The sequence below is a fragment of the Engraulis encrasicolus genome, chromosome 7, assembly GCF_034702125.1.
Source record: "Engraulis encrasicolus isolate BLACKSEA-1 chromosome 7, IST_EnEncr_1.0, whole genome shotgun sequence".
Taxonomy (NCBI): domain Eukaryota; kingdom Metazoa; phylum Chordata; class Actinopteri; order Clupeiformes; family Engraulidae; genus Engraulis; species Engraulis encrasicolus.
In genome coordinates this window covers 16,008,504-16,033,334 of record NC_085863.1, presented here as the reverse complement: position 1 = coordinate 16,033,334, position 24,831 = coordinate 16,008,504, and the positions used below count along the sequence as shown (strand labels likewise).

Genomic DNA, 24,831 nt, shown 5'->3' with positions numbered 1-24,831 from the left:
TAACAGTTAAAAAGTAAAAAAAAAGCAGTACTAAAAGCAGGGATGTATACCTAGCCTATGTAGTCTGTCACATCTTGAATTTTTCAAATTACATTATAAACCAAAATTATGCTCTACGCTAGCATCTATTTAAAGATGTGTGCTTATGATCATTTTGTCTACATGTAATACACTTGATTAAGCTCTGTGCGAGTGCTCATCTGTTCTGTAGTAGTAATCTTGTCAATTTCATCTAGGGTAAATTTAGGCAGTGTCTGAACCCAGTGGCGGACTTTCCATTAGGCAAACCTTGGCAATTGCCTAGGCCCAGACCAAATCTGTCCTCCATAGGGGCCCCGGTTGTCACACCAGATGCAATAAAAAACGAAAGAAGTTGACTTTGTCACTTACACAAAGTAATCTTATGGCTCAAATAACTTAAATAGCACCAAAACACAGAATTGTATGTCTATTTATTATATGGTGTGACGTCATCGGTCGAATGCTCCATTCATTTCAATGGGGCTCCCCAACGTTCGCACGTCTGATATTTGAGATAACGGACGGGTTGGTCTATATCAGACCGCTGTCAATGGCAACAAGACTTTTCACTGCTAAAGCGAATGTTTCATACAGGGGGTCCGGTCTTTTGTCACTCTAATCAGCTGCTGTGATAGACAACACCTGTTGTCTAGGCTACCTGTTGCTTAGCGGTGTTCCACAACGGCACTGTTTTGTTTTGCGCAGCAACAATCTTTTGACATGAAAAATTATAATAAACTTAACATTAAATAAAGAAATGTCCCCGCCATGTGTGAATCATTTAAGTATATCCATATAATAAGCGGTTAACGTTCGGCGAGTCGGTCGCTTTGTGGAATAGCAGCACTTCAGAGCAGCACCTCCGCTCCGCGTCGGGGTCTAAAGATTCTCTCTGTCGTGCTGCTATTCCACGGTAGCGACCTTCTCGCCGAACGTTAACCATTACTTATTATATGGTGTGACGTCATCGGTCGAATGCTCCATTCATTTCAACGGGGCTCCCCAACGTTCGCACGTCTGTTATTTTTCGATAACGGACGGGTTGGTCTATAACAGACCGCTGTCAATGGCAACAAGGCTTTTCACTGCTAAAGCGACTTTTCAACAAGACTCTAATCAGCTGCTGTGATAGACAACACCTGTTGTCCTGGCCAGGCTACCTAGCTGTTGCCAGCGGTGTTCCACAACGGCACTGTTTTGTTTTGCGCAGCAACAATCTTTTGACATTAAAAACTATAATAGACTTAACATTAAATAGGCCTAAAGAAATGTCCCCGCCATGTGTGAATCATGTAAGTATATCCATATAATAAGCGGGTTAACTTTCGGCGAGTCGGTCGCTTTGTGGAATAGCAGCACTTCAGAGAGAACAAGACCCCTCCGCTCCGCGTCGGGGTCTAAAGATTCTCTCTGTCGTGCTGCTATTCCACGGTAGCGACCTTCTCGCCGAACGTTAACCATTACATAATGACTTTTTAGGGCCCCATGTTGATATTTCGCCTAGGGTTCCAAAATGGCTTGATCCGCCCCTGCCTGAACCTTTAACACATGGCCAAGACATTATAGTTGTCTGTTAAATCGTCACTCGCTGAAGATCATTTTCAAATCACAAACTAGAAATGCACTCAGAGAGTGCAGACCTCCGCCAAGGAAGCTGTTTGATAGACCATTTGACTATGTAACACTCTATTTTTTTCAAGTCTTTCTGCCTTGTTTTTGTGGATTAAACTGGAATGTCAAAATTGGCCCTATATCCCAATCTCATAAAAGAAGATCCGGATTTCGAGTTATCCTCGAAACAAAAAGACAATCAACGTGACCGAAAACATAACCTCCTTGGCAGAGGTAATTGCTTAACTACTAGAGGGTCCAGTTACTCTGGTGAAGATGGTAAATCCATCGAAACGTTAGTCCCTATGTTGTGCATTTAACAAAAAAAAAGAAAAGAATTGCATCTGTGCTGCTCTGTTGTCTTCTCTCCAGTTAAGTTTACATGTCTGTCTCCTGTCGATGCATGTGACTATGAAAAAACAGAAGCGCATAGAACTGCCCCTTTATTCTTTTAAGTCAATTTTTGAGCATGATTTACAGACAAAGAACAGTCACAGACGGACAAACCCAAGTGCGCGCAAAAACACACACAAACACACACACACACACACACACACACACACACACACACACACACACACACACACACACACACGGACAGACACACACACACACACGCACGCACGCACGCACGCACGCACGCACACACGCATGCAAAGAGATAATATAAATACAACACTAGACTGAAATGGAGATAACAGTGCATCAATCATAGGTTATAAAATCAGTAATTGGGGTATTTATGAGAGAGGGCAAGAGGTAGACGATAAGAGAGAGAGAGAGAGAGAGAGAGAGAGAGAGAGAGAGAGAGAGAGAGAGAGAGAGAGAGAGAGAGAGAATGATAGATAGAGAGTGGTTGAGTGGATGACACAGAGAAGCAACAGCAGGGTAAACACAGACCCATCTGTTCCATGACATGGAAGTTACTTTTAAAGTAATCAAAATGACATTTAAACGTTCCAATCCATTAGCCAATTCAGTTGTTTTTCAGTGTCGCCGCTGTCTGTCCTCAGGTTTTGTCTATAACGTTTTTTTTCTGTGTCTAGGTATTGATGCACCGTTGAAACAGAAAAATTGTTTTAGTATGGTTCATCGGGACAGTGCAATAGACTCTGAATGTCAAACAGCTCCTCAACAAGCATCAGAGATGACTGACTTGGTCAAAGGCACCGCAACAGCAGCAACAGCAACAGCAGTGGGCTTCAGTACACTGAGAGAAGTCAAAGGGACGCTGACGTTGTCCCTGGACTGGGACAACACCTGGGAAGAGGGCACCATATCAGCACTGGGCTTCAGAACACTGACAGAAGTCAAAGGGACGTTGACGTTCTCCCTGGACGAGGACAACACCTGAGAGGGCACGGTGGCTCTCTCCGAGTAGCACCTACCACCGCTGGAGTTCACACCAGCTGCCGCCGAGCAGCAGCAGCAGCAGCCGCCACCGCTGCACTTGAGGTGGGCAAACATGATGCAAATCTGCTGCCTGACCTCCCTCTGCCAGCAGGCGTAGACTAAGGGGTTGATCAGGGAGTTGGAGAGCCCCATGAGCCACAGCTGGTTCTCCAAGAAGCTGTAGAGCTCGCAGTCGGTGCACAGCACTTGCACCACGCTGACGGTGAAGAACGGGCACCAGCAGAGCGTGAAGCAGCCCACCAGCAGCGCCACGGTGCGCAGGGCCTTGACGTGACCCCAGTAGCGGCTGGGCTGGCAGTGGCGCGTGCCGGCCTTGCGCGCCAGCCGGATCTGGCGCTGGTGCCCGCAGGCGATGACCAGGATGTCCAGGTAGAAGTAGAGGAAGACGCCCAGCACGGGGAAGAAGCACCCGCAGAAGATCAGGATGATGCTGCGCGGCTCGATGACCGAGAAGAAGGTGCACGTGCCCTGGTAGTCCTCCCACTGCATGGCCCGCACCAGGCAGGGCAGGAAGCCCACCACGAGGGAGAGCATCCAGACGAGCACCAGGGATCCGACGGTGGCCCACCGACCCGAGACGCGGGCGTAGCGCAGGGGCAGCTTGATGGCCACGTAGCGGTCCAGCGAGATGAGGAACATGGTGAGGATGGAGGCGGCCGAGGGGCACGTGACGAAGGCCATGCGCAGCAGGCAGTCGGTCTTGCGCATGGGCGTCGTGCGCGGGTGGATGCCGTCGTCGGCGATGATGGTGATGGCCAGGCCCACCAGGATGTCGGCCAGGGCCAGGTTGAGCACGAAGCACCAGCTGCGGCAGCCCTGCTTGCGGATCAGCAGCACCAGGGCCACGGCCACCAGCAGGTTGGTGGAGATGATGAGGAAGGAGCCGAAACACAGGATCCAGCCTATCGTCGTGCCGTTCACCACATGGTAAGTGGCGTTGTAGTGCGCAACATACCCCTCATTGTAGTGCACAACATACACCGATTCTGTTTCGTGTACCTGTACGTCTATGGAGTCCTCCTGGGTTTTGTTCATCTCTCTTTTACGTAGTAACAGTGATGCTGTTTTTTGCTGCTACTGTTGTTGCCTCAGCGGTGTCGAGAAAAATGTTCTTGACAAATAATCATCCTTGTCATCCGCGCATATGTCACAAAACAAGTGAAGCAAAGTAGTGAAGCAAAACCCCCCCCAAAACACCCAATCTCGGAATCTTGACAAAAAAGGCAAAAATGAGAAAAAGTAAATAAAGAATCTTCCAGCAGAGTGTTCAGCGTCAGACTGTGGAGGCAGGCAGCGGTGGGAAAGGTTGGTACAGTGCAGTAGTACGTCTCGTCTCCTCCCCAGATGCACTAAGTGCTTGTCTGCTTACATGGTTTCTGTGGCGCTGACCCTTGTCCAGTGTGCACCCTTGGCTCCGGTCCCAGTCTCCATCATGGCCCTAGGAGCGTAGCAGTAGCGTACATCCGGGAGATAGAGGGGAATCGCTCGTTATGACAAGACCAGACAGTCCCGCCAGGGTTGAGAAACTCTCTCTAACCACCATGGCACATTACGTCCAGTTTAGTAGCCAGACATGAAACATGATCCATGGAAATCCTTAGCAGATGTGTGAACACACACACACACACTGCTGCTGGTGTACTTGATAGACCTATTTTAATATTTATTTTTCTTCAAAATGCTATTACTATGTCAGAACGCTATAAAGGACTTTTAGGAAAAGCACGACAATTACCTCCTCTTAATGTATGTTCTCTACAAGTCTTCTGTTGTCCAGTCTTGCACTTTAAATGTCTGTATGAGCACTGCCTATGTCTATACTGTCTTAAGTCCATGTATAAGTACTGTCTATGTCTATACTGTCTATGTCCTTACCTAGATTACTCTATGTCTGCGTGGGAAAGCAAGAAATGTAATTTCAAATTCTTTGTATGACCAGTGCATGTAAAGAAAGTGACAATAAAACCAACTTGACTTGACTTTGGGAGATTTGAAAACACGGCGTTGCACTATGTGTGTTTCATTTCGATGTGTTTAATTTTTAAGGGGCTGTGATGATGTAGTGACATCAGTAATGACATAGCCAATCATGTGTGACCCTGAAAAGCCACTGTAAGGAGTTGCGGTGTGTAAACTAATGAGAATGACCTAAACGACAAAGAAGAGCACAATAAGTAGCCTTCTTTACATTTTCCAGCATTTGAAATTATTTTTCAATGGACATGTGCATACCTTTATACAAGAGACAACTTAGTTTGTGCTTTGGGTTACAAACAAACCTTTAAATCTTAAAAATGGCATAAAACGGCCATAACTAAGTGAAAATTCCATGGGCAATGTCCACTCTCCTTCCTCTGTTACTCTCAAAACCCCCAGCCGCAACATTATCTGTGTCTGTGTGTGTCTCTCTCTCCCTCTGTGTGTGTTTGTGTGTGTGTTTGTGCGTGCGTGCGTGTGTGCATACACTGTATATATATGTTTCCCATTGTAAAACATCTTGACATGATAAGGAGAAACAGCCGCATATCCATGACCTATCTCACGGGATGGCTCAGGCTCACGGTTAATGCAAGCCAAATGTTACTCCATATAGGTATAAACAACACCAGGTTAAAAAAAACAAAGAATCACAACTGTCTTTTTACATAATTAAATTATTTCATCCTAAGACCTTGCTAGATTATAAAAGAGGGAGAGGCAGTAACAGACTAGCACGTACTCTGGGGGTATTTCTGCCTCTTTCGTTGGCCACTGACCTCTCTTTCCTCCACACTCTTATCAAACCCAAACAAACTCAGAGAAGAAGGTGGGGGGGAAGGGCCAGATGGACTTGGATAGCCATATTTGAATATGGCTCCATGCCTTCACACATTCTGTAGCTACCGGGGATTATTCATTGCGACTTTTTAATGTCTTGTGCCCCTAGGCCCTAGGACATCCTCTGGTTGGGGGCTACAAGAGTTGAATACGAACAACGAAATGTCTTCTCTCATCCTATCAAGTGTCTGACAAACCCATAACACCACACCAAGTACAGATAGGGTGCAGGTCCACAGTCCACTATTATAACCGATCCGATACAGTGCACAGGACACCTCGGTGAAGCTGTGGACAGGAAAAAAAAAGATCCCATTTTAATGACAGAGAAAAAACAATAGCCACCTAGACACTGGCACAATGCGGGAATGCATGCCATTCAGCGCTACTAGACCTTTCAGTGCTATTGAATATAGCTCTTGGTCAGCAGTAAATGTGCCCATGGCTGGGCAGCTGGGCAGTGACAAACAGCTCCCAGGCTGTTTATGGGGTGGCCACTGCCCGTACCCTGGCTCGAGACTGGCATCCTATGTCTACCAGTGCATGGCATGATTTGGCTACTGACATTACTACTCCACCTATAAGGGATTAAGGATAACTTTTTTTTTGGAAGGTTCCAGAGGATTCTACCGAGACATTGAGAAGATGTCGCTAAAGAGAAGACTACTTTCCATGTTGCTGTGCTGCGTGTACTGTGTGGCTTCTCTCTTCTGTCTACACCCAAACCGAAACAACTGTGTCTCGCTTGGCGCCCGGTGAGTGTGTGTGTGTGTGTGTGTGTGTGTGTGTGTGTGTGTGTGTGTGTGTGTGTGTGTGTGTGTGTGTGTGTGTGTGTGTGTGTGTGTGTTTGCCAGTGTGTGTGTGTGTGTGTGTGTGTGTGTGTGTGTGTGTGTGTGTGTGTGTGTGTGTGTGTGTGTGTGTGTGTGTGTGTATGTGTGCGTTTGTCAGTGTGTGTGTGTGTTTGTCAGTGTGTGTGTCTTTGTGTCTGTGTGTGTGACTGTGGGAGTGGTTACCTAAAAAATAAGCAGTGTTTGGATTGCTATGCCATGGGCAACAAGTCATTTTCCTAAGACAATATGGAAAGACCAGACACAATGCTACACACACACACACACACACACACACACACACACACACACACACACACACACACACACACACACACACACACACACACACACACACACACACACACACACACACCATTTAAATATACTATCGTGTTCTTTTAACAATAACCGCATTTCTATGTTTGAGTGTGATAGAGCATGTTATTTCTGATGCTGAGCACAACTGACGAACGTGTCATAGAGCCATGATATGGATATCCAAATTGAGTGTGATAGAGCATTTGGATATCCAAATCTTTATCATGGCTTTATGACATGTTCGGCAGTTGCACTCAGTGAGCCTTGAATTAAAACTATATATATATTCAAGGCTCTCTGAGTGCAAATTTCACTTCTATTCTTCAAACCTGGACGTGGTAATTCAGTACCTGGAGCAGTTGGGAGTTTATAGTGTCATAGTGAGCGAAAATCAAATTTGGACCGTGTACATCCCTGATTTGATGCCACAGTTCAAGGTGACACATTACGACTCTGACACTGTGGATTGACCATATATATACAAATTTAAAGTAAAAGGCCAATAATCAGAGCTATCAAAAGTAAAAGTAAATTTATGGTGTAAGGACACTAACACGTGGTATGACATAGCCGTTGTCCATTGTACCTAATGACACAGACAGACTGTTTTGTTACTGGAAAACACTAAATACCTAACAAGGACCCACCACAAACTTGATACAACCAGCGCAGAGTCAGTGGATTGTCACACAAGTACACAGGTCAACTGTATAATCTACTTGTGTTGAATGGAAACTGGAAAATGGAAACCGATATTAGATATTGAAAATGGATGGGTACAATATTCAGCAAAAAGTAGTTGGAAAAAAAGTAGATGAACACTGAAAAATGGTGCATACTGTACCTTTAAGACCCTGTTGTCTGTTTGTGTTTTCCTTTGTTTTGAGCCAATGACTGCTTTTGTTTCTCTCTTTTTTTGTGTCTGTTTAGGAATTTGGTGACAGCTGTGCAGCAGCTGTACCAGAGGCTGATGGGTCTTCTGAGGACCACTCTGTAAGGGCTATGGGGACAGCAAGGGCACACTCTGAACACGCCGACTGCCAAGGCATCATCCTCTCCACTCTTCTCTACACTCTGAACACGCCGACTGCCAAGACATCATCCTCTCCACCACTCTTCTCTACACTCTGAACACGCCAACTGCCAAGGCATCATCCTCTCCACTCTGAACACGCCAACTGCCAAGGCATCATCCTCTCCACTCTTCTCTACTCTCTGGACACGCCAACTGCCAAGGCATCATCCTCTCCACTCTTCTCTAACCTCTGGACAGGCTGACTAGCAAGACATCATCCTCTCCACTCTTCTATACTCTCTGGACAGGCTGACTAGCAAGGCATCATCCTCTCCACTCTTCTATACCGTCTGGACAGGCTGACTGGCTAGGCATCATCCTCTCCACTCATCTCTACACTCCACACTTCTTCAGATCATCACACAAAGTCTGAGAGACTTTGAGCGTTCTATACCAGCACATATGGACTTATGTGACCAAGTGACTAAGATTTAGGCCTTGTTGTGGCACATCTTTTGGACTTGAAAATATTAAAATGTTACAAAAATGAAGACATACTAATAAACAATCAAAAACATTAGTTTTATACAATAATTCCAGTACATTTTGGAAATAGTTAGGCCTATTTAGAGTTATTTGTTACAGGTGATTGAAATGTTACTTGATTGACAGACTTGAATTGCTCTTGCTCGTTTCTATCCTTTGGGCCATATTGGGCCATACATGATGGTGGTATTTACTGATTATGATATGAGGATAGCTTGAATTGCAGATTGTATGCAGAGCAAAAACTAAAACCAAACAAAATAAAATGCCCATGTTATAATGCAAAATGCACATTCTTGTGAAAGAATAAACTTTTTACTAACCAGCACTATTTAGGTAGCCTAAGTTGTTCAGTGCCTCTTTATAGGCTGTGTAGTCTAGATTTTATTTTATCTCCATAAAAACTGTAAGGCTGTGTAAGACTTCGGAAACCTATCTGTGTCGTTTATTTATTTATTTTTTTGTCCTGAGCCAATATTGTATACACAGAGACAAATCTGTAGTCATTTTTTCAATAAATTGGTGTCCATACCCTACATGGCTTAATCATTTATAAGTGAACACCTACAAAAATACAGCCTAACTGGAACAATCCAAGGCCTACTTTTGTCTAGGCCCAATTTCCTAAATACATTTTTTCTACATTCACACGACAGTGACTAGATTACTTAGTAATTAATCTACGTGAACGTCTCAAAAATAGACCAATTAAAGTATGGGGTTCTTATACCCTCTGCAACATTGTACTACTTTTTAGTTTGCTACATTTATAATAACAAAGAAACAGGTGATATTTGACATTCAAAGAGCAGTGCACAAAAGGGGGCGTTGTTGTCTCAAAAAAGAGGTCGGACTTCCGGCCTAATATGACCAGTTCCTGTTTCTACGCAAATCAGAAACCCAAGCAACAACGCCGCTCGCCGGTGAAGTTTTGAGCTGTTTTATTGCAGAATCCTACATGTGGTCGAGAAAATGGGAACAAAAAGGAAATAGATAAGGTCACCACATACCAGAGACACAAGTAAGTGTCTCTGTGTTGTTGATAACATAACTGTTTGTCAATGTCCATGATACTGCAGCAAATAATGTTTTCCTTTGACGGTGGCGGCTAGCTAACTAGCTGCAGATCAGTTCATCTAACTTAGCGAGTTAAGTTAATTGCTAACGTTAGCCAGCTAGCGTTTGCTACGTAGGTTGTCATTTTGTTGTGTTGCTGACAAAGTCATGTGGTTGGAAGGTCGGCTGCGTCAGCGCGTGTTTACGCTGGAAAACTGTTGTTAAACATCCGTGTTGACATAATGCGTATCTCACAGAAATTTTGCTTTGCAGTATCGCAAAAGAACATTTCATTTCATTGCAGTCCTTGAGGTTATTTTGCAGGCGGAAGAGTGTTCTCATTGCTTTGTAGAGGACCCAATCACTGCTCTGTTCGTCTTGATTGACGTTTGCCCCGACCATTTACCGTTCTGTGGATGTGCGATGGCGCTTGCATGAATTTTTAATAGCCGTCAGCATCCCATTCCGGCGCAGAATTGAATCATGCCGCAGACAGGGTGGTCGGGTATCTTTAAAACGGGTAGTGCGATGCTGGGTCATGTGCGATTAAAAGAATTTGACTATTTGTATTTTGGTGGCTTGCTGCTGTTGATAGCAGGTCTCCATCAGGCAGAAGGAGCCGACACCGGCTCGGAGATGCCAGCCCTGAACTGGAAGCCGTTCATCTACGGGGGGATGGCGTCCATCGTCGCCGAGACCGGTAATGTGTAACATCACCAACGATGAGGAGGGTTACATGTTTTGCCATTGTGCTTGTAATGCAAAGTGTGAATCTGCGTGCAAAACCAATCACATCCATCACATCCCGTTTGGGCGCAGGTGCTTGACTGATGCTGATGCTGCTTTTTAACGTTATCAGACTCTATACATCATGACAGTGCTTCTCTCGCCATCAAAAGCCTAGCGGCTATCCTCAGGTCTATTGCTCAAACAAGCCGTTCAATGCAGCTAGCGCTTGATGATACTCAACACCCGAGGCGATGGTGTATGTTTTGGGTATATGGGGTCTTTCAAATATGCTTTTTGTTCACAATTATACTGCTAGCTGTTTGTTTATTATGCATATGAATTGAGATGCAATGCTACATTGACCCCAATGTCTCAAAAGACTAGGGATTTTTTTATTCATATGGCATATCTCATGCATAATGCTATCAGTTGTGCTTCCATGTATTTTTCTTGCACCTTGAATTGCCGATTTCCCAGTCTGAAAATAATGTTAATGCCTGTGATAATATATACTGTATATTTTTGACATTTGCGAATCACAGCCTGGACGAGCTTCACACAAAAGTAAAACATAGGAAAGGTTAGCAGGAAATGATATGCATCATTTAGCTGTCAGGTGCCTTACTGTAGGACGTTGGCAATGAAAAAGAGTAGCTGGAGTTCACTGCAACTAAGACTTTCTTATTTTTTATTTGGTGCGAACAGGTGACTAAAACATAGGCTAATATATATAAAAACAAAGGACACTGTCTAATAACACAAAATATGAAGCGACTTTAAAAGAGTTAAAGTAAGACCAGAATAGGCTTAAATGCATAAAAATAAACATTAAAAGTGCAGTGGTACTTAATAAATATGGTTTAATTTTGTGTCTTGATTTCGTTTCCCGGTTCCAGGCACCTTCCCCATCGACCTGACCAAAACGCGGCTACAGGTGCAGGGCCAGTCCCACTGCATGGAGGTGCGCTACCGGGGCATGTTCCACGCCCTGCTCCGCATCGGGAGAGAGGAGGGCATCAAGGCACTCTACTCGGGGTGAGTGTGGAGGTGGCCGAAGGCAATGTTAATGCTAATGTTTATAGTCAAAGCGATAGTTTTTGGAGTGAGGAGTCTCCGAAAACTGCAGTCAGCCTTTGTCCTGCACCATTTCCAGGGATGTGCACAATTTTCACCTTCAACATAGTAATAGCGATATAATAATATTACTACTGAGTTATTAACTTATAGTTTTTTGTTATTATTGTTGTTGTTGTTGTTATTAATTATAGTAATACCAGAGACATGAAGAGGCAATGTGTCTTTTAGCTACAGCATCGACGTCTTACACTTTTTGTGCACATGTACACAATGAATATAATTACTACATGCAGTTGATCAACAACCTCTCCATTCCATTTTTGGTTTAAGCCATAAACCTGCAAGTTGTTGCTGACACTTGCTTCAGACAGAGTATCAGATGTGTGTCAAACTGCATGCAGTAATTGATATGTTCCAAGTCATGTTAGTGTAGCCAACAGAATAAGCGAGCCACTGCGCTTCATGCTTTTGGCATTCGTCTGGTTTCCCCTGGCCCTGGTGACTCGGGTGTCAGTGGGGGATGACCTATAAAGTCATGGAAGCACTGTCCCCATCGCCAGGCCAGTAGATTTATTTCAGCCATGATGCCAAAGTCCAGTCTGACCTGAACTCTGTGCTGCTTCCTTACGGGCATTACAAGCTTATTTATATGCGCTGTCACTGCTCTTGTCACATGACACAAGGTGGCAAAAATGTTCAACGGGCGGATGAAGATGCGTTCGTCTATGCACTGCCGCGTTGTGGAAACAGGAGGGAATTACAATTCAGAGAATGCGTTTCAGACAAAAAATGACAGACAGATAGACGAACGGACATAACCCTGTTATAGAGATGCTAGGACACACCTAAAAATGGGCAACGGGTGGGATTGTGATGTTGGCGACGTTTTGGTGCGGAAAGAGAGGACCGGCACCTTGTCTTGTTGATCCTATTTATCTATGAAGCACGAGTGTGAAAAGGTGCAGTGGTGCTCATATGTTTACATACCCCAGCAGAATATACGCTTTCTCTGCGATTTCTCACAAAATATGAAGGATTACACAAAACATTTTTTCCCACTCATTGCTAGTGACTGGCTTAAGACATTTATTAGCAATCTTCTGTGTTTACTCTTTCAAAAGCATGATCACAACCCAAACTACCCAAATGACCCTGTTCAAAAGTTTACATACCCTAGTTTCTGATGCTGAATATGGCCCTGTTTAACATCAAGGACCGCTCTATTCTATTTTGTAGAAAAGCCGCACTCTCGGGTGTGATTCTGAAGAAGGCTTAGACCGAAACTGTCCGTCATGCTAACCCACAAAAAGAAAACACAAGAATCACACCTGAGAATGCTCGCACCCGAAGACCTTGTAAATACAATTGGGAGTTCTTCACCGCACTTTCTGGAAAAAAGGCTGAAAGGAGATGTGCCCTGAAAGAAATGGTGCGAGCAGTCTCTCGAGCAGTTGGCTTTGTTTGTTCACAAGCTCTTATTTTATTTTAATGTGTTGTTGTGGGTGTTGTGTTTTTTTCCCACAAGGAAGTCAGACCGTTCTCTTTCCTGGCTGTATATCCGGCGCCATGTAGTCAAAGTGGGTGGATGCAATCAGGCTCACAGCAGTACATGCATACACATGCAAGAATTGGCATATAAAATCACTGTTGTTACTCTCATATCACCATAAATAACTACTAGCCATCATTGTCATTTGGTTTGTTATGGCGAAGGAGGCAAGGAAATGGCAATGCCATAAGTTATATAAATGCACTGGTTTGCGCTACCCTGTTGTTCAGAATAGGCATGGTGGTCATTTTTTGGCACGTTGTGTTTATTCTTTGGTTTAATGGTGAGAATTGTTTATTTATGAGAAACACTGCCCTCGCCGTTAGGACAGGTAGTCTAAGAGTGATTCATCAAATCCCTGGGTTTATGCCCAGGGGGTTAAACTAAACTGGGACTAAATTGGTTTCTGGGCCCCTTCCATGTGCTGTAAGGGAGACTTAGTCCTGCTCAGGGCTGCCAGTTGATACTTCAGACTCTGGGTGCAGATGGCAGGATTGCCTGTCGGCTCAACTCAGAATGTCATTGTCTTCAAGCGACCTTGCACACTCATCCAAAGCACTTCTACTGGCATTTATTATGCTTTAGTGGTGTGTGTGCGTGCGTGCGTGCGTGCGTGTTTTGCGCCTGCGAAGACGGGCATTTGCAGCTCTTTGGCTTTGTAACGGCTGCTGTGTTTATCCCCCAACAGCCTTTGGCAAAAGACGTGTGGCAAACTGCCCCTCTGTGGACGCAAACTAAAAAAAGCTCTTACATGTACGCTCGGGCAGAAATTAATATGCTCTTAAAATCCCCAGAAAGCCCTGCTCTGGCTCCTTGTGTTGTGGCCAATACGTGCTGGTCAGTCAGTAAGGAAGTGGACAACTCTCTTCCCCTTCTTCTCTTCTTTTGTTTTCTCTTTATTTATCTATCCTCTTTGTTCCTTTGTTGATTACATTATATGATTCATTGGCACCTGTTGTTGTTGTCTAGGTGAAATGACAATGGAAAGGACTATGGCCTTTTATTTTAGAGCACTTTAAAAACAGCAATTGACCAAAGTGTCGGATAAACAATAAAATCCAACCATAAATCATGTTAATTTCTTCTGTTTGGGACTTTGGAGGTTATCTTTTTTTGCTTGTGCTAGTAGCGGGAAAAAAAGAGTAAACTCAGTGTGCCTCTATGAAGGTTTGACAGTGTTTTGGTATTGTCACTTTGTCTGTCATGATGTCAGATTTTTTTGTGGAAATCAAGTTTGATTGAAGTTACTGTCAGCTTTGGATGCATCTCAGCAATGTGTATTTGGGTGAGAAGGAGCTTGACAAGGTGAAGCTCTCTTTTTATGATATCCTGATGAGTCAGCTGTGTTGTGTTGTGTTGTGTTTGTTTGTATGTCAACCTTCTTCCTCTGTTTCCACCCTCAGGATTTCCCCGGCTCTCCTACGCCAGGCTTCCTACGGGACTATTAAGATCGGCACCTACAACACATTAAAGAAGCTGTTTGTGAGCCGCCCTGAAGGTACGTTGTACTTCCCCTGCAGTACACATCATGCTCTAGGGCTGCTCTTCTCATTGATGTATGTCGTTCATTAAGTCTAAGAGTTAAATCAATTCTTCAAGTTTCTTTTGTCTCAGACATGTAAAAGTTTTTTTTTTAATCTTTTACCTGACATGTTTCAAAGGTGAGACTTCCATCGTCGTCCACACTGTTTACATGTCTGAAACAAAAGACACTTGAATTGCTCTTCCCATTGTCACTGTCCAGTGTTGCCAGGCAGCAATGCACAGGTATACAGTATAATAGCCCATGCATACAGATGGGATTGCTGGTGAACTGACTCACTGCTGACGAAGCTTAACGACATGATAACAACATTGCTTTGACATTACCAAAAGGCTAAAGTAACACACTAAGATATGGTTATTATGAGGGCTGCATGATATTAGAAAAAAAATCGATACTCGATAACAGCATGTAATATCTCGATAACGATATTTAAACAATATTGCTATTTCGATACATTTTCGATATATCGTGCAGCCCTAGTGACCATATTGGTTACAACAAGCTTTCAGTAGAGGCTCTGCAAACGAGCTTGAAGGTGTGGGTGGAAGATGTTTTCCTGGAGCAGTTTGTTCTGCATTCCTTGTTATTTCCTACCTAGATAAAGAAATGGCACTGTAATGAAAGGCATAGTAACACATTCGGAGCACTTCGACTTCGACACATTGATATCTTCAGTCCTAGTTCTCTCGCACAAAGGGAGAGAGGGAGGGGGATGGGGGGAACTTCTAACTTAAGGCACCGAATATACCTGACGCCAAAGCTGAGCCAAGCTAATGCTAACGAGTTTGTGCCGCGCGCTTTGCTGACTGGGGGCGCGTCGAAGACGAGGCAGGTCGAGAGGAACTCATCTCAGGTCAGAGAAGAACACACTTTATTATTGAAACATGGTGGACTGTTCCTTTAATGGTGAGATGATGTCTTTGAAACTCAACTGGTGCTTCTCTCTCAGTCTCCTGCCTGCACCAGTCTGAGGGTGTGACTGAGGGGTAATGTTTTGAAGAAAGGGCTTTGGACTTTGGGATTGTGTATCTAGTATCTCAAAATGCTACTTGTTGGAGCCTCTGTTGCCAAATTAACGCACATCGTGTGTTTTTGATCATACAGAGGACAAAATTATGGTACACGATGATCATCGTACATCTGGCAACACTGATGGAGCAGGAAGTTGTTTAGCTTGGAAGGTGAAGCTGTATGGGACCAAATGAAATGGATTTACATAGCACACACAGTCTTTGACTGAGTCCTGGAGCCAGTGTAGCTAGGTAGCTAGCCATTTGTGCTGGTTTGTGATGATGACCATGTGATTTGAGTTGGATAGCAATTGCGTTTACCTTGACAGACAATAGAACCCTGTCTCATCTAGATTTGTATATCCATCAGCCATCTGTCCATTCTGTCGGAGTCGTGATGTATGTGCGTGCCCACTGCACTGTCCATCTGAACCAAGTGGTAATGACATTACGGACTGAACTGAAGGGCTATCTTTGGAGACAGGGGCTGTCCAACTGGACTGGGGACGAGTGAATCATTACTAAATGGATTTGCAGATGGGAAGCAACTCCTCCTGTAGTCCCCCCAGTCTTGTGCCTGTGAATAAAGGCACCTTAGATGCAGGGGTGCATTTTTTGTCTTCCTGACATTGAAGAACTGTTAAAAATATAATCACAATTACTGTTTTTCCCCATATGGACTCATCTTGATTTTCAGTACCATTAGAAAACTGGACAGTGGAGTTTCACATTAAAGTTGTTTTTCATTAGCTGGACCGGGCAGAATCACATGACAATTGCACACGGACACACACAGTGGGAATAATGCACTGACTCACAAAACAATCACAAAACAAATTCTGATATCGACAATAAATAATGAACCGTTTGTAGTGATGTGCTTGCTTGGTCACTGACGATTGACAGGTCAAGATTATCGTTTTGATCTTTTTTTCTGATCACTGCAACCTTTTAAAAGAGTGGGGTTTTGAACATTCTATAAAAAGAATGTGTTCTATAACAATGCAAGATTCTAAAATTCCATATTGTATTGTATGCATTGAGAGTAAATAGAATGGAGGCCAAAATTCTATTTCATTGTTGAAGCCAAGTTGGAGCCAAGGTTGGACCCAAAAAGACAAAAAAATGGCCAAATCCCATTCATTCCTATGAGAGACATAAAACCCTGTATCTCCCTTAAATGCCACTCCAGGGGGATCATTTTTCGCTCAACTAGTAGGTCCCCTTGCTCTCCAACTTACCAGGGTGGTGATTTTTTGTGGTGATGTTTTATTTTAGAGAGATATTAAAAGTTAAATTGACCAATGAGCATCAGAACATGGTTTGATTGACCGTTAGAAGTCTTGTTGTTGTCCAATCAGCACCTGCGTTTGGCGTTGCTAAGGTGGAATGTAAGTTGGAATGTTCCCAAATCTGGCTTCAAAGCGTTGAATGGCAAATAGCGTTGATTTGGCGTCCATTCTATTTACTGTCAATGATTTTATGGCGCTCAGAATTCTACAGAACTTTCACTGCCCAAACATTCCCATCACACTGGAGTCACAGTACATCTTAAAGGCCACTGTTCACAAACATGATTGTCTGCGGATAGCTCTGCCCCACGTGTGGCACTTAGTGGCATTCCTGTTCGGTACAGTGTGCTCTGCATGCCACCTGCAACCTTATGCCGTAGGTCAGGCCCACATAGCATTGTCAACAAACAGCAGTCACACAATGCAACACGGTTGAACCCGTTAGCCTCAGGTCAATATTTAGGCCTAACTATTCCGGTTGGCATTCATTGTACTGTATAATCGTGACAGCGAAAGGCCATTCTGTTCTGTGCTATGCTATTCTATTCTACTAACTCTATTCTATTCTATTGAATTCTGTTGTATTATTTTCCTGTTGTAGCCTTTCCCATGCTCTTTATATGAATAGCCAGCTCTCTGATGTTTTTCCGCTTGAGTGCTCTGCAGCAACGACACTCATCATGATCAGCGGTAGGTGGTGTTTGGAATTGCAGAGCCGTGCACCAAAAATAACCACATTTTCCAAATCGTATCCCTCTCACAGTCTTTGCTGAGACCCTCACCTGATGTGGTTGTCCATGAAACAGCAACTGTTTAGATGATGTACTACTGTGTCCACAGCAACTGGGAGGGGCTTTCATGGAGTGCATTCCAATATGCGGACTCCCGTCCTCCCTTGCTCACTTGACTCCTCGTGGCCTCGTGATGATGTCAACAACGACAGAATTGTGTGTCAATATCTCGCAAAAGGTCAATTCTAATGTAATTTTCTCATTTGCAAACGGCATGGTGAATGAAGAATAGTCCCCCAAAAATTGTGGAGAAACTTAATTGTTTTCTCCACGGGGGCGGGGCATCAGCGAAACGCGAGGCCACAAGCACAGACCGCGGAGGGAGTCCGCATATTGGAATTCATCCATGGTCAGGGGCCAGCATTTTACAGCCATTACAAAGGGTTTGTAATCGTTCTATGCTGTCAGTCGTGTACTCATTAGCTGCGCCATGTTAATCTAGCACACTAATGCTGGCCATCATTGGTCATGTGTCCTAAATCAAAAAACCCTGTTTATGGGCTTCTCTCGACTGTGTGTGCGCAGGTAGTCTCCTTATGATGTCAGAGTACGTTTCCCCATAGACCTGTGGATGTCTGCTGTCTGTGCTGTCCACTGTAACTAATGCAATGTTCAAACAATAAGTCAGCCTGTGGCAACTCAGACGTCAAAGGTGTGTGTGTGCGTGTACGTGTGCGTGGGTCTTTCTTTTGAAACTTGGTGCCACTATGACTGAGTGCTGTTTTGCTTGATCTCTTTCCAAATTGTACTTTGCATTTAATCCAAAGAAAATGACACAAACTGTGTGAGTGGTTAGCCAAGAGTCGTTAGCCAACAGAGTGTGTGTGTGTGTGTGTGTGTGTGTGTGTGTGTGTGTGTGTGTGTGTGTGTGTGTGTGTGTGTGTGTGTGTGTGTGTGTGTGTGTGTGTGTGTGTGTGTGTGTGTGTGTGTGTGTGTGTGTGTGTGTGTGTGTGTGTGTGTGTGTGTGTGTGTGTGTGTGTGTGTGTGGGGATGTGGGTGGGTGTGTGTGTGCATGGAGGATGTCACTGGTAGATAAATATTGATCGATTTTTTTTTTTCGAGTGATTGACAAAGAGGCGGTGTGTGGGCGTGGGAATGTGTCATTGTCATTGATGTCATTGTCTGACAACCCAAATCTTCTTTTAATCATTTATTTTTTATTTATTCATCATTATTGAGTTTTTTTCTCCAATATGCATGCCTTGCTGGGTGTCTGCCACTGTGTGTTTGCGTTGCTTATTTTTGATACAGGCTGTGCTTTGGCCTGATGTCGGGCGGGATGGCTGGGCTGGGCGGGGCAGGGCGGGAGAGCCAGCCTCCTCTCCTCTCTGCCTCCAATCCAACCCAAAAGCGTACGGGGGCTGGGGACCGACGTGTCTTACTCTTATGGTCACACATTGCTCAAGGAATCACTGTAAATATTGTTCCGAAACCCGATTCCCCCCTTTTCTTGTACACCTTCTTTTATTTTCTTTCTTTTGTTTTTTTTGTTTGTTTTTTTTTCCCCCTTTCTTTGTCTGGAATTCGTCTTTCAACTTTTAGGTTTATTAACCACAGAACTAACGTTATGTTATCTTGTCTTTCCCAAAACAATCCTTTTGTAACCCTCTTGTAGCAGTTGTTGAGAAAAATGTCTTGAATTTCACTATTTTTAGACAAATGAGTTGGAGACATTTCATTTCAGGGTCCAATTTAAGTAGCCCATGTTCTCTAAAGTTCTGTAGAGACAACTTTACAGAAAAGGAAACATGGAGCTTACTTCTTGCTTGGATGAGGTTATAATACGTCTTCTTCAATGTAGTATTTCTTCTCCTATAAATATAATGTAAACAAAATGGCATATTAAAATAGTGCATGTATAGTGTACGGACATGAACTTAGTTCCATAGATTTTCTGAAATCAGTAATGTAGTCTGTTCTTGGTGTTTCCTTTGTCTCCATGTAGTTCTCTCTCCTGAGTGATCTAGAACTTGTGGTTTGGGTTCTAATGGCCTGCTGTGGTTCTGTTTGCAGATGAGACCATGGTGATCAACGTGTTCTGCGGAGTGGTGTCTGGAGTGCTGTCCTCGTCTCTGGCCAACCCCACGGACGTACTCAAGGTAAGGGGAATCTTATGAACAAAAAAGGAGACAATCCGCACACTTCAAGACTTTTTTGTGCAAAGCTTTACTGGACTTTCAGTACAGCTTTGCACAAAAAAAGACTTGAAGTGTGTGGATTGTCTCCTTTTTTGTTCAGAGAATTCTACTGAATCCTTCACCTTCAAAACAGATGAGTGGTGACTATTCACTACTTCACTTAACAGCTTAACAGCATAACATTCTTACTTGAAAAAGTCAACGTTTTGACATGGGAAGGTTTCTGTCCATGTTCTTGAAGTAATAACAGGGCATCATCATTCACAAAATGTAGATGTGGATTTCTACCAATGCAAGATTATTTGTGAGGGAAAAAAAGATCATCACTTATCTTAATGCAAATTAAGCAAATGATGTGGTCTCTGCTTGTCCTCATCCATACTAAATGACGTAAGTGATACAGTACACGTTGTGTCATTGTGCTGGACATGCACAAAATAGCCGAAAATCCAGTGGACCTAAGATTTCCTTTCCCTTCTTTATCCTTGGGGCAGGCAAGGCTGAAGTGCTACCTAACCCCACATTGCTCCAAGGATTGTAACCTAAACCCTGTAATAACTGTAAGACGCTTTGGATGAAAGTCTCAGTGAAGTGTAATGTAATGTAACTGCCCGAAAAATCTGAAGAGTGCTGTCCTTCGCTGCCTTCATTTTGAGCATGTGCGTGACCTCTGACCTCTCCTTAGATCCGCATGCAGGCGCAGGGCAGCCTACTGCAGGGCAGCATGTTGGCCAACTTCATGAACATCTACCAGACCGAGGGCACCCGCGGCCTCTACAGGGTAAGGAGCCGCTCTGATTGGTGGTCGAACTGTTCTCTGACCATTCCAATCAACCCCAATTACACCTGTGTAATTAATGTGTAATTTAGCTACGTCCTTACCTGTACAATGTGTTTATATTTGAGGAGTTCCAAAAAACAAACAAACATTTGTTGGAGTTGAAGTTGGAGACATTTGCCATTTACTCACACTTTACAATTACTGCATTTTCTGTCCCCTGTTTATTTGAACCTGTGCAGTCTTGGTACTGATGGCTGATGATTTGTCCATGTGTAGGGTGTGATTCCTACAGCACAGAGGGCCGCCATTGTGGTAGGGGTGGAGCTACCCGTCTATGACATCACCAAGAAGCACCTCATTGGTTCAGGAATAATGGGTGACACCATCCTAACACATTTCGTGTAAGTAACTGAGAAGCAGGCTGAATCTTTGCTTTGGTCAAAACTACTGGCTTATCTAGAAATTTCAAGATGGCGGTTTCCCAGCTTTCTGCGAGAGCTCTTGAGTAGAGTACACCTTAACTGGGGTGCATTTCTGGAAAGAGTAGTTGTTAGCAGTTAGCAACTTTGGTAGTTGCCCATGGGAAATTGCATTGCAATCAACAAAGTAGCTAACATAGTTAGCAATTACGCTTTCCAGAAATGCACCCCAGGATAGCTAATCCACCTCTCTGAAGATTTTATGAACGGCTGATTGCGAATGTGTTCAAATTTTTGGCAGTTATTATTTTTTAAACTTGGGATTGACTTTTTTACGTCTGCCATTCAGTCACTCAGTCAGTCTCTGTTTTCCCCTATCTTTTCACTGGCTCAAGAGAATGTGAAGCTTGCGAACTTCAGAGATTTCAGTCTTGCGCCACAGACGCTAACATCTCTTCCCTTTCTTTCCCCCACCCCCACAGTTCCAGTTTTACGTGTGGCCTGGCGGGAGCGCTGGCGTCCAACCCGGTGGACGTGGTGCGGACGCGCATGATGAACCAGCGCGTGCTGTCGGGCAGCCCGCTCTACAAGGGCACGCTGGACGGCCTCATGCAGACGTGGAAGGGCGAGGGCTTCTTCGCCCTCTACAAGGGCTTCTGGCCCAACTGGCTCCGCCTGGGGCCCTGGAACATCATTGTATCCTTTTCACACGCACACACGCACACACACACACACAGTACAGCAAAGACACAAAAGAATCTTCAAAGCAAAGAAGGCAAAGAATCTTCTATTTGGGAAAGATCATTCAAACTCCATCCACCCAGTGCAAAGGAGTGTGCTCAGATTCGGTCTCCTAAGGAGGCGTTTTCTCTTTATGTGGTGTTAGATGGCAGTTTGCACAAGATGTGCGCTACCGCCATCTACTGCGCTAAGTGAACTCCGTTTATTCTCAACCTAAAGTCTCCAAAGGTCTCCTAACCGAAGGTATAAAGGGGCGTTCACCTGACGTCACATGGATACAGGAAAATAATGGGTTTGATGTATCTTACTCTTATAGAAGATTCTTTGGCATGTGTTTGGCTGGCCTAGCCTGATGCATCAGTCATGTTCACTTCATACTAGTATTTGCTTTAGAGAAATTCATGTGGCACTAGGCAGTGTTTATCTAGTTTGGTTGGGCCTGCACTACCTGCCTTGGCCACTGTATATTGACCTGGCCAAGGATGGGTGGAACTCTGTAGCATCTACACCTATATGTAAAGGATGCAATCCTAGGCCACACAGTAACAGTAACGAGACAGTAATTTCTGGTAGTTTTTTTTAAACCCTGGAGTGTTTAAGGTAATGCACATTTCAGCCTCATAACAGAAGTTCTTGACTTGTTTGCAATACATAAACTTACCACTAGAGGTCAGCAAATGGAAAGTGAAATTCACAGCTGCGTGAATTATAACAACCTGACAACCTTGAACTGCAAGCTCAGTGTATCTAGATATTCACAGTCTACATATCAGGAAATTGGGGGATTTTCACAACTTCCTGTAAAGTTGGTACTTGTTGATGGTGCAGAGATGCATGCAAGTGATGTTGATGCATGCAAGTGGATGTTTGATAGTAGAGCTTAACTCTAGATTGTACTTCAATGTAATGTCGTAGAGTGAGGTGATCAAAAAAGCTCAACGGATGAGTTGTTCTTCCTTGACCTCTCCTCAGTTTTTCATCACGTTTGAACAGCTGAAGAAGCTTCCCTTATAGCGGGCGATCGGACTGGGATCGGGAACCTTCTCCTGCATTCACAATCACTCCCTCACCATTTGCGTGCGTGTATGCATGGTGCATATTCATGAAATTTGCTTTGAATGTTTTCCTGCAAAGCGTCTTTTTTTTTCGTTTGTGTTTTTATTATGTATTTAATTTGTTTTGATTTTATTTATTTGTTTTTAATTTATTATTGCACCATTTTACACTTCTCATTCTTCGGACTCCATCCTCAGACTATCCTCCCATCAAATCCGTTCTCCCCCGGCAGCTGAATTAAAAGTGTTGGTCCTTTCCGACCAAATAGGAAGCATAGTAGGTGGAAAACTGCTAAAACTGATGCCACACTGGGATGTTTCATTTTGTTTTGTTTGCTAATTGAGCAGTATTGTGCAAGGTAGTTGGCGTTCCTACTTGGGGAGTGCTGGCAGCTGTCTTGAAAATATATGTGTGTAGATGGGTGGCCATGGTCACGTGACGTCACAAACACACACAGCTGTTGCTGTTGTTACGGAGGGAAAACGGTCTACTACAGGGTTGGGAAACCTTTTTCATTCGAGGGGCCACTTCAAATTTTCCAAGTCCTCCAAGGGCTGGACAATGAACACAAACCAGGATTTTCCCCCACACTTTAGGCTTGTATTGAAGGCGGCCACCTTTACAACAGACCCCACCTTCACTAGGTCCCCTTAAGGTATAACTGAATTGAAAATAATAATTGAAAATAAAATTATGTTGGGTGCCAGATAAGATGGCCCTCGAGACATAGGCTCCCCACCCATGGTCTACTACATAAACACACTGGAGTGCTGGGACACTATGGTCAGCCCCCCCTCTTTTTTTTTTCTTTCTTTTTTTTTTTTTTTTAAACATATTCTTTCTTAAAAATCCCACAGCCTATTTATTTCCAGGCTTTCCAGATGCTTTAGTGAAAAATCTGAAATAATAGGCAACATCTACTCTGTATATCGTATTAAGGTGTCACTTGGAAACTGCTTCTGTCTGCCCTATTACGATCATGCAGATCTCAGTGGTACTGTAGTAGTTCACCTTTTTGTTTGAGTTGGAAAAGGTCAGTGTTTCCATCTAGTTCCCCTGCTTCCAGAGTACATTTTTGCGACGTGTGGGCTGTGAAACTTTCTTTTTCTTTCTTTTTCTTTTTCTTGGGCAAATGTTGCCCAATAATGTCAGTATAATGAAGTGTAATCCCGTCAAAATCTGAAACCATTCAAGAGCCTGCAGCCTTGACTTGTAAAGTTCCTGTTGGCGCTCTTGAAAGGTACTGAGTGAGGTTTGCAGTTTTTGTTTGTGCATGGGTTACGTGAGGCATTTCAAACTTGAAGATATTTATGTATATTTGTTTCTTTAGCCCAATAGGTTTTTTTTTTTTTAATCTCTTACTCTTATATTGCTGGAGCTACATTGGCATAGCTAATGATGTCTGGTGAACGCAAAGAAAATAATAGTCAGTTTTGGATCACCTTTGCTTTGTATAAAAGCTCTTGCTAGTGGCTGTCACACTAGTAAGGCTTAACCGCACTGCTTTTCCGTGCAGACTTTGGTGTGCTTGATTTTAGCTTGCTGTATTGGTTCTCAATTCTAGTAAACTCATGCTTGCTCTCTGATTTGCATTGAAGCGGCAATGGTCAATGGTCTTGCGTTGGACAAGTCAGCAATACAGAGTGCTGAGACCTTTTATAAAAGTAATCCCGGAAGTGCTGTAAATGTTCTTGGTTACTCAGAAGTAGTTTGGGTTAAAACCTGAGATTGCCGATTGCAATCTTGTGATCTGTAGCAGTCAAGAGTTCTCTGGTGTGGCTCACTTGTGTGTCCGTCCATACGCCCGCCTGCCCTCTCCTCACCTCCCCCTCTCTATCACAACACAAAGTAGGCCTATAGTCTTCCACTTAAGTCAGTGTGTCACCTTCATAGTCCTTAAGTGCATCTATCGTAGTCCTCCTGGCCCCCCTATGAAGCGTTTGCCCTTTAATCGTCCATATTTACCTACCATCACCTCCTTCCTTACTCAAATCAGGAGGCTGTTACATATACGAGACAAAACACTCGTTCACTCTTGCAGTAGTTAATTCTTGTCCTTACGGCCCTTAGTGATT

At 43.8% G+C, this 24,831-nt stretch overlaps 2 protein-coding genes across 4 annotated transcripts; one reads left to right on the top strand and one right to left on the bottom strand.

Annotated features, from left to right (window-relative positions):
• Positions 1-2,692: 2,692 nt before the first annotated feature.
• Positions 2,693-4,080, bottom strand: LOC134451721 (glucose-dependent insulinotropic receptor). The gene has a single exon (XM_063202124.1). The coding sequence runs from the start codon at positions 4,078-4,080 to the stop codon at positions 2,764-2,766; it is 1,317 nt and encodes a 438-aa protein (XP_063058194.1). The 3' UTR covers positions 2,693-2,763.
• A 5,383-nt stretch (positions 4,081-9,463) lies between these two features.
• slc25a14 (solute carrier family 25 member 14) lies at positions 9,464-24,342 on the top strand. Of its 3 annotated transcripts, none has more exons than XM_063202957.1 (9): positions 9,464-9,592; positions 10,226-10,327; positions 11,253-11,391; positions 14,386-14,480; positions 19,635-19,720; positions 20,445-20,540; positions 20,817-20,941; positions 21,442-21,655; positions 22,673-24,342. In XM_063202957.1, exons 2-9 carry the CDS (start codon positions 10,264-10,266, stop codon positions 22,712-22,714), a joined length of 861 nt encoding a protein of 286 aa, XP_063059027.1. In that variant the 5' UTR covers positions 9,464-9,592; positions 10,226-10,263; the 3' UTR covers positions 22,715-24,342. The 3 variants fall into 3 exon arrangements, with proteins under 3 accessions (XP_063059027.1, XP_063059026.1, XP_063059025.1); XM_063202956.1 differs by having other exon boundaries at positions 10,223-10,327; XM_063202955.1 differs by lacking the exon at positions 9,464-9,592 and having other exon boundaries at positions 10,098-10,327.
• Positions 24,343-24,831: the final 489 nt, after the last annotated feature.